The 10,229-nt window shown below is 34.7% G+C and overlaps 1 protein-coding gene across 1 annotated transcript; it reads right to left on the reverse strand.

Moving 5' to 3' along the window:
• Positions 1-2,737: 2,737 nt before the first annotated feature.
• Positions 2,738-9,919, reverse strand: LOC135207822 (ragulator complex protein LAMTOR5-like). Its single transcript, XM_064239678.1, has 4 exons — positions 9,778-9,919; positions 5,634-5,695; positions 5,210-5,324; positions 2,738-4,122 (listed from the first exon to the last, which is right to left on the reverse strand). Exons 1-4 carry the CDS (start codon positions 9,810-9,812, stop codon positions 4,056-4,058), a joined length of 279 nt encoding a protein of 92 aa, XP_064095748.1. The 5' UTR covers positions 9,813-9,919; the 3' UTR covers positions 2,738-4,055.
• Between the last annotated feature and the right edge of the window lie 310 nt (positions 9,920-10,229).

The raw sequence follows: 10,229 nt of genomic DNA on the forward strand, positions 1-10,229 counted from the left end.
CGTACATATATAATTTCAGCTCATTTACTTATGACTGTTGGGGCGATCGTAATGAGTGGTGTGGTATATAAACAGGGCATTGTTGAACTTGGAATTGTCACTGGAACTAATATATAAACGTACTGTACTGTCGGCCAAAAAACTATTGGCAGTTTCATAATATTTCGTTCACCTGCCTGACGCACGATTCATGCCTTATTTATCGATTTTTCTTTTTAAAGATGGAAGAAATCATATGTAATGACGTTAAAAACAGTCACTGATATCTTTAGAACATTATGTTATGTTGTTGTGTAAAACTATTTACAATATAGCAACATTGACGTGAACGAAACGAAGTGATAAAAAACATCATATCACAACTATAGATATATATTACCAAATAGATAGGAGACACCTATCACTAGTAGTATCGCATAAACATAGTTCTTAAATTATCATTTCAATATTAAGTTGAAGGTAGTTGAACTATTCCCCATTTGTTGTTAAAATTTTTTAATAAACAAGGGAAAACATTGGAATCTCACAAAATGCTATCAAATTTAAAAACAACAAGAAAAAAACGATATCCTAACAGTGTGAACCAGGCTACCTAACTCTGTTGCTTTTGATGTTATGTGCACGGGAATCTGTCAATGTCTCATTTATCGGTCTAAGAAACATCCCTCGATGAGTGAGAGACAATTATTCCACTGCATTCGGTGCAAGTTCCTGTTGGAGAGATATCAAGAAAGCTTAATAAACCGGAGAGAATCATACATAGATGAATCAAATTGTTTAAAGAACAGCAAAATTTAGAACATGGGCCTAGAGGTGGAACATCTCAAAGCACCACAAGAGAGCAAGTCAATACAGTAGCGTAAACGTTGCTAAGCAACATTCATTTGTGTATTTTGAATTCTAGCGCATCATCACGACATTGCTGAACCAGGAATCATGGCTAGCTCTACACTTATGACTGGTGTCTGATGAATACTTTAGATGGAGAGGAAGAGAATTTTAAATCTACACTTGAAATCTTTGATAGGTGTCTAATGAATAAGCAAACTTATCTTTGATGGATGAGAGATTCAGTTAGGCTTACTCTTTTTGTTTTGTTTTTTATCGGTGGTCAGTGAATACCACAGATAGGGAGGGAAACAGTTTCAATGATGAATGCATTTTTTCTCTTCAAAAGCTAAAGAATACACTTTATTGGAGATACTTTATTAACATCGGCCTAATCCCTCCATCACTTCTATACGCCACCTCCGCTCTCTTCTACATCTCAGGCGACTCGAGCCGACTTCTCTCTACGAACTCCATCGCGTGAAAGCATCAATAATGACAACAGTTATTTTAAAATCCCCCGCACTGACAACGGACGCCTTAAAATGCATGTTTATAAAATATTTTCTGTTCAAAGAAACTTTATTTTCATTCCCCAAAATATGTGCATACACTCGTGTTACACCCTGTAGCTGTCAAACAGCAACCCTTGATTAAAGCAGTAGGTTTTTCTTAAAAAAATATAAATAAGTAAAAACATATGAAATAGACTTAAACGAGAACGTCACCTTTCATATTTCTTATCCTTTCAGCTACTTATAATATGCTTATGGTAGCAGGTCTAGGTATACATGTGAAACTAATTTGAATTAATTTCTTTTTAGAAGAAATGAATAGCTACAGAAAGATCAACCTAAGAAAGCTTTAATGAAAGTAAGCCTTTCTTAACGCATTCGTCAGTTTTGACTCCCACAGCTTTCCAACGTGTCCAAATGAAACAGGATGATATGCAAGGAATTTGATAAAAAATAAGACTGCATTATATTCATTTGATTTTTTTATGATTGCTTTTTGACTTTGAATAGCTAGGTCTCAGTTAATTATGTTAAGCAATTATGAAAAGGATAAGAAGAAAGGCGAATATGGCTAACAAAACAAGAATAACGGGAATAATCAAATGTCAATTTAAATATTCATTAATATTATGTATCCGAGAAAGTATACTGCTGATAATAGACCTAGGCTTATCATGTGGGAAAATCAGAAGTCCAATTTAGGCCCACTAAATGTGTCATGCAAATTATTTTATTAATCAAAGGCCAAAATTAGTTTAATTAAACATAGTTTTCAAAGAATATCAATGCCTTGATGTATTATTTATCGGCTGTAGGAGACAAAATGACAACACCTCAGTGCAGTACGATACGTTGAGACAAGACTCGAGCAGCAGCAAAGCCAACTTCAAAATCTTCGGTATGCTGTCACGAAGCTAGAGTTGAGAATAAAATTAGAAATCGTGGACCTATCGGTATATATTTTCCTTACTTTGCAAAATAATTATCTTTAATATGTTAAATAAGTCTACTCAATTCTAATGTACGTAATTTATTTCAAGTATAGCACCTTTGAAAGGAAATGTTATTTATTGTTAAATAAATAATCTGGCCCCTGCATATGGCAATATTTCCATAACGAACAATGAATTAAGAAACTACGCCAATTCTTCGTTGGCCGTCTGTACTTAAAGTAGATGGGCACTTGGTATATAAAAAAGAATGATTTAGCTATGAAGTGTAGAGCCAGGAAGGTATAGCAACTGTAGCATCAAGAGTAAAAATGTGTTAGTTCAAGGGCTGCATGTCGCCGTAGAAAAAGTATTAAATAAAAGTATGTAGTCTAGGAATTAACTACAGCATGTACATGTTTAAGAAATATACGTACATAAAAAGACTATAATCAAACAACATAGCTCTATTAAAGTATATATTGCAACTGCTAACAGATACTAAAAACAATGGTTACAGGACATGAAAATCAATTGTATTGCAATCAACTTGAAAGTCACAGTACACAGCTCTCCTGTTATCTTATGAAGCCAATTCGAAACAAAACCTTCTCTAGTGTAATCTTCAATTGGTATTCTCTACGATAAATTGATGTGTTTGGTTATAACCTCCTACTGCATCATATAATATGTTGCTATAATGAAGAGTTTGTTAAAATAATTCAAGTTATTGATATAAGTTGACTCTTGGTCTAAAAGAACCATGCAATTATGACCCAAGGAACTTTTAATGTTAGCAACATAGATAATATCAATTTGGCTATGAAATACAAGTTCTACATTAATATACGCTCACTGAACAACAAAACAGAATTGGAAAGACTGTCAATATGTATAAATTTGTATCATCCAAACATTATAATTATCAGTACAAATGCCACACATAAGTACCTTCTGAATATGTGTCAATACATATGTCAACACAATAGCAAAAAACAATGCACACGTCTGTTTCATACCTAAAGTGATACAGTACGTAATGTGTAATGTTTCGACCTACATGCATTGATTTCAAGAGTATGGTCACCTATATGAGTGATAGGCAAAAGCAAGCCATAACCCATTCACCCGTTTCAAGTTAGGAACCTTTAACGTCAGAAAAACGAAGTTTCAATCTTATGCTATAAAAGAAAAACTTAATAAAAATTATATGTACTGTACAAGTGACACCTTAGAATAAATAATAAATGTTCGATTTTTATTTTATTTCAAGTGGCTTTAAAGTTTATTCTGAAGTGGAAATATTCACCAATAAAAAGGAATGCTTTATTAGAAGTGACATCTTGTGCGGAATACTGAGTTCTCATTAATTATATAGGTCGCAGAATCTGAAGCTCGCAATACTACGAGACCTAGAAGGGCAGAAATTTCTCAAAATGCAGTGAAAGATTAACTTTCAAAAGCATTGAATGAGCTTGTATTTGGTATATGCATAGAAACTATCATTTTACCCACAGTTAAATTCCAAACTTCTTTGTTTTATATCACAATGAATCTACATAGCATTTACGCTGTCACTCTGAAGGTGACACCCATTCCACTAGTATGAATGCCACAATTACTTGACTTCATCTGCCTTTACTTTTCTTATCCTATGATTAAAATGCTCTCCTTACATATAAATACAGAATAGCTAGTACTAAAATGAAAGATTCTGGAATATAAAAATGACTTTGCTTAAATACTGCAAGACAACATACTAAGACAAAGTCCTTATATATCACTACGATGTTTCCGGCGACTTGTATATTGCGAGGGTCACGCCGTTGTTTCGATGGATGAGGCACTGACTGCAAAACAAAATGAAAATGTATACAGTACAGGCTGTTCCATCTGTTAGATACAAAGAAAACAGAAATCATGGACTGTTAAGTTAGTGGTCCACCTGGAAAAATGCTAAGGCCCACTAGTTGAGAACCACTGACCTAAATTGCACATTGTGCATAATATTACTTCAAAATGTATCAAATGACATATGACATGATAAGTTATAACTCATGATAAAAGTATATACTTTTAATATAAGTTTAGCTAAGCATGAGACTAGATTGGACATGAAAACTATCAGAAGTATATGTGTATCCACAAGACTTCTCAAAGTATGTTGAGAACCACTAAACCAAATGGTAAATTGTGCACAAAAGCAATTTTCATTTTATCGCTTCAAAAAGCATAAAATGATAAGAAAATTCCTAATAAAGGTGACTAAACTAGACAAGATAAACATTAGAAGCATAATATGTGTATACCTGTCAAAGTGTTGGGAATTTTATTCCTAAAATACCACAAAAAAGTGCACCATCTTCCTCTTGTAGTATTGTTTATTCTGCTCTCAGTTGTTCACAAAAAATACTAGTACTTGTTAAATTTGACTTTATTTATTTTCCTATTTTCATACAATAAATTCATAGTTCACAATTCTACATCAAAATTTTCACTCTTACTTTTCTTACTCTTTCATTATATCCATTTTGGTGATATATGATGACAAAAATATCAGTGATCATCCAATCTGCAGCCGATTCACAAATCTCCTAACAACTCAGAAGGTTCAGTGTGATCCACGTCTAAAAGTCTACTACATTCAAATTTATTCCAAGTCCTTTTCACTTCCTCTAAACAGGGACTCATCATTGCTTTAAGGTAGCATAATGATACCCCAAGCAACTGTTATCGAGTACGAGATGAAAAGTGGACCATGGTCAAATGAAAGACGTTGGACAGCTAAGTGCAAAGAGAACAAAGGAAATGGATAAAGTAAAAAAGCTACTCTGGTGATGTAAGCAACTGGCATAATTCAATTGGCTCACTTACAAGACTATAACGGGAAAGAAATGACATAATTGTAATGTTTAATTACTTCCTAATGACACTAACCTGTTGTCACTTTCCAAGAGAATGACTGGCTGAGAATTTCCTGGTTCCAGCATGGCCGCCTTGTTGGCGAGAGATGATATCACACCAGATGAAGATGCAGAAGCTTTCCCTCTGACTGCAAAGTAATAATAATTAAAAATAGTAGACAAAAATACCTACAATTCTTAATAAAATATAAAATGGAGCACAAGATCCCCTAGTTTCACTTACTAATTTAAGAAGCATGAAATCCCCTTGTTTCATTTACTAATTAAGTTAGAAAAACTGAATCTTAAAATTTGTGGTTTTGGGTTCATCGATTAACTGCACTACTTTCATCAAAACAGAATGCAATATTGAATCTTTTTTTAACAGAAATATTATAACATGAAACTGAACTGAGATACTTCAATATGCCAACAACAAAAAGTTCTTAATTCAATACCTCCTAAACAAAGTCCTTGGCTATCTGCACAGAGCACACCAGAAACTCCAGTGCTGTGGTACCTGAAAAATATTTCGGATATTACAATTGTTGTAAACAAATGAAAAGCACCATGGCAGTGTAAACAATGAGGTATACAGTGCTAAGAAGCTACACAAGAATGATACACTCAAAATAGCAAAAGTAGCACTTGGGCAATATCTTTTCTATAACTTAATAGCTAAGTAACATTTTACCGGATATAAACCTCTCATATCTTTAAACAAAATATATGGTTTGGTTATCAAGGTCAGGTTTAGCTGGGTCAAGTAAGACCAGCAAGGTTAGGGTAGGTTACATTAGAGTGTATCGTGCGATTACTATCGTGGTGCCTTCATGTTCAGTAACTTGTTTGGTCATTGCTACCAGTTAGCCTACTCACACTGACTAGCTATATCATTTATCCAATCCCTTGCCTTGTGACTTATACATCTCTCTCACCATTCATGCAGGTGCAATATAGTCATGGCTGTGTATCCCCAAATGCAAAAGCCTTGCATTCCCACAATTATTCATTACAGGGTATAGGAAAACAAAAAGATAAGAGGTTTGCATAACAATCATGGTCAAAAATGCATAAAACACAAAAAACCTTCAAAGAAAAATATAAAAGGTTTCAGTTTAAGAGGGAAATCACGTTGATGTCTCTTAAGGAAATATTAGCCAATACAACCTTACTTAACATAGGCTAGCCTAAGTTCACAAGTGCATAGGGGGAAACACTGCAGTGGATTCATCGTCATCGAGTGGATCAGCCTTATTCACTCGATATTTAATTGTTGAAGCAAGAATACAGTTACATCTTTAAGCATACCATTCAAAAGATTGAAGTTTCGCCAACATAATGTGATATATGAAAACGCCATACAAACTAAAATAAGCATGTGAGGTCTTCGTAAAATATGTTTTCAAGGCAGTTTTAAAATCCAATATGGCAGCAACCACGTGAGGTGTCGTTCGTAAGCACAGCAGAGCCACCCTCTTTCCCAGCCTTCCCAACACTCATTTGGACAATGTTAGCATATACAGTAGTACCTTGAGATACGAAATTAATCCATTCCGAGGCGCCCTTCGTATCATGAGGTTTTCGTATCTTGGAACACATTTTACATGTAAAATGGCTAATCCGTTCCAAGCCCTCCAAAAACACCCCAGTAAATTATATTTCCAGGCCTAAAACACATGTTCTAGGGTTATGACGCCGATCCAACGGAAGAAATATGACTCCAAAAAGACAAAATACTGTACATACTTGAGTAATATTCAACTGCATGTAATGTTCAACCCCATTTTTACTGCATATATTAGGACTTTAGCATATGTCCTTAGCAATAAGTCTAGCCTATGTTAGCGGTTGCTACTGTAGCCTAGTCTATGATTCTGACATCTAAATCTAAGAAGCTAAAAGCTTAGAATATGCCAATAAAATGTATAAATAATCAGTATGTACTCATTTCAAATAATTATGAATTAATCATTAACTATAATACACAAACAAACAAAAAAAAACACCTTCTAATCTATTGTTTATATTCAGCTCTTACCGTCTTACCAGTACTGAACGAACGCCAAGCAATTACTTTTCCTAGGACACAGTAAGCCATAAATTTTCATTAGTATCTCTCTTCAACTAATGAAACTACCAAACAGTATACGTAATAACCATTCATTTCTATTCTTTATTCTATCTTTACCTAATGGAGATACCGAGTTACTGACAGCTATAATGAAACATATACGTAACGTAATATTAAAACAGAAGAAGAATTCTAAAAAATACGTATTTGTTGTCAGTCTGATTTATTTTATATTTTATGATATCTAATTCACAATTTTTTAAATTAAATGTATTGCATGTACTCATTTCAAATAATTATTAAGTAACCATTAACTATAATAAACAAACAAAAAAAAGCTTCCAAACTTCTGTTTACATCCAGCATTTACGAGTATCGAACGATCGTCTAGCAATCCCTTTACACAGTAAGCCATAAATTTTCATTATCTCTCTTCAACTACTGAAACTACCAAACAGTATAATAACCATTCATTTCTATTCTTTATTCTATCTTTACCTAATATTTTTTTTTTTAGTATTGCATGAATAAGTTTTTCAATTTACAGCATCCTTTTACCAATACTTTAAGCACAAGGGGTAGATGCTGACCAATAGGAGAGCAGGATCTTATGGGGTGACTAGCATCAGGAACCAATGGGAGAGCGGGAGGATGGTGGCGAGTTTACTCAGTTGGCGGCGTGGGAGTTTTAAAATTGTTCTCGGTGGTCCGGGCGAATCTCGGGACTTTACAGCAACAACCTTTCGTATCTTGAAAACTTTTCGTATGTAGAGCTGTAAAATTTTTCATATTTGCTTTTGTATCTCGAGTTTTTCGTAAGTTGAGCCTTTCGTATGTCCAGGTACCACTGTATATGTAACGTTTATTGATCTTACTCAAGATTGCAGTTGTAATCAGCACAATAAAACAACATTTTGTTGCCTATACTAGTGAAAGTATGAAACTTTTTATTCCCGGGTCATGGTTTGAACTGAATTCAATTTTACCTTGTAATTGGTGGTTTTATCCTTACTGCCATCACAACTGAAATTCCACAGTGCTTATTTGATTGTAATTATACACATTTTGGTCTTAATTCACTCCACATCACACCTGAACCACGTTGCTGTTCCTGGTTCCTAAGCACTCACTCCGCAAACAGTTACGAGCAGCAGACGACTACAGTTTATTTAATTCATGTCTATTATCCCTTTTTTGCAAACAAATTAACCCCGAAAAATTAAAAATATTTCTGATGTATACTTGCGAGCAGACGACGCGAGGAAAAATGACTCATCATTGCCAATCTAGTGGAGCGTCACACATACACCAATGCATTTACAAACTGTTTCCATAAATTCTAGTTGTCATAGTAATGCAGTAATGATAAAATTGCTGTAATATGTATATAGGGTAAAAAACCGCATGGTACAGGGGTGGACCATGTACGATCAACGTGTACAATCCCCAAAAAAAGTACATTATAACGCGTCCTGACATCGGAGATGGGCATCAGACGCGACTTGTTGTTGGTGAGAAACGGGGCTTTTAAAGACCTCTACTCCAGTGTCAGGACACGTTATAATGTACTTTTCTTGGGGTTGTACACATTGATCGTACATGGTCCACCCCTGTACCATGCGGTTTTTTACCCTATATTACAAATAGATACGCTAATTTCACTTATTTCCCCGGTTTTGTGTAAATCTTATACCCAGTTTGGAGGGTAAACACATACCAATTGACAACACTGATAAACAATTGAAGAGTGCAAAACGCTGCAAAGAATGCCGTAGTCCCCTTGAATAAGTACGAATAAGTGTTGGTCGGAAGTCGGGGTTACGATTGTTGTGATGAAAGTGCCCCAGCATCTATGGGTACAAGTGGTGTGCGGATTTATCACAAGAAATGGGAAGTTTGTTGACACAAACGACTCCGCAAACATCAAGATGGCGTCAATCTTCTAAACTTTTGTAATCATAAGTAAAACTTTCTAAAGCGTTTTGGCGTTGTGGGAACTGAGTTGGCCACCCTCTTCATTACCCTCTGTTTAGATCTTAAAATATGGCCTAAATTTCTAATTTTGGAGAAAATACTTGCTTCAAAAGGAGAGTAGAGGTCTTGAGTTCCTTCAATCACCACCAACAACTCGTGACTGATGACCATCTCCGATGTCAGGAAGCGTTTTAAGTACTTTTTCGGAGGGTGGCCTAGCCGTGGTAGTCGGTGAGTTGGGCAGTCCACGCGGTTGTTTACCCTAGTATGACGTAGGGTATTTTTTTTTTTTTTTTTTTAGCTTACTTTAGCCTAAAATGCAAAAAATATTACCCTTAGGTGTACTTAGACGTCTAGGATCTTAATATACCACCACATATTCTAAATTAATCTTAATAATTCTATCAAGCAGCAAGCCAACATTATGTGGTCTAAAACAACACCTCGACAACATAGGGTTCTATGAGTCATGATCACGAAGAGGCCTACCCCAGCACACGCCTCCTTTTTTTGTACTTAATTTACATAGGCCTGCAGTCCCTAATGTCACTTACACGTCATCTAAGCACTTTTCCAGAGACTTCTCCATGATTTTTACGAAGTGGCTTCGACGAAATTCACTTGACACTTGGATATACGACGTATAGTGTAAAGTGGACTTTTTCGTCTGCAGTCGAAGTCTGGTAGGGACGTTGTTGTTATGAGGAAACTGTTCGTTACGACAAAATGTAGGTTTTTAGTTAAAAAGTAAATTATTTCAAGGAATATCTCATTCTTTAAAAGGTTTTCGTATATATAATGGTATATGAAAACTTATTTATTGAATTATGAATTAAAAAGTCGTCGTTTATTGGTAAAAGGAGATAATTTTCTAGTTTTTAACACTAGCGTTGTCAAAGATGCTAATTGAACGATACCATTTCACAATGTTTACATTGCATCTCTTATTTAGTTTGTATATACTTATTACAATGTAAATGGAGGCTCTACTATTTCTTTTTATTTT

This window comes from Macrobrachium nipponense, chromosome 34 (genome assembly GCF_015104395.2).
Source record: "Macrobrachium nipponense isolate FS-2020 chromosome 34, ASM1510439v2, whole genome shotgun sequence".
Lineage (NCBI taxonomy): Eukaryota > Metazoa > Arthropoda > Malacostraca > Decapoda > Palaemonidae > Macrobrachium > Macrobrachium nipponense.

Excerpts from the sequence above, each read along its gene's own strand:
- LOC135207822 (XM_064239678.1), bottom strand. The coding sequence starts at position 9,812 with ATGGAGAAGTCTCTGGAAAAGTGCTTAGATGACGT. Across the intron at positions 5,696-9,777 it reads GAAAAGTGCTTAGATGACGT|GTACCACAGCACTGGAGTTT; the intron begins GTAAGTGACATT and ends AATATTTTTCAG. Across the intron at positions 5,325-5,633 it reads CCAAGGACTTTGTTTAGGAG|TCAGAGGGAAAGCTTCTGCA; the intron begins GTATTGAATTAA and ends ATTACTTTGCAG.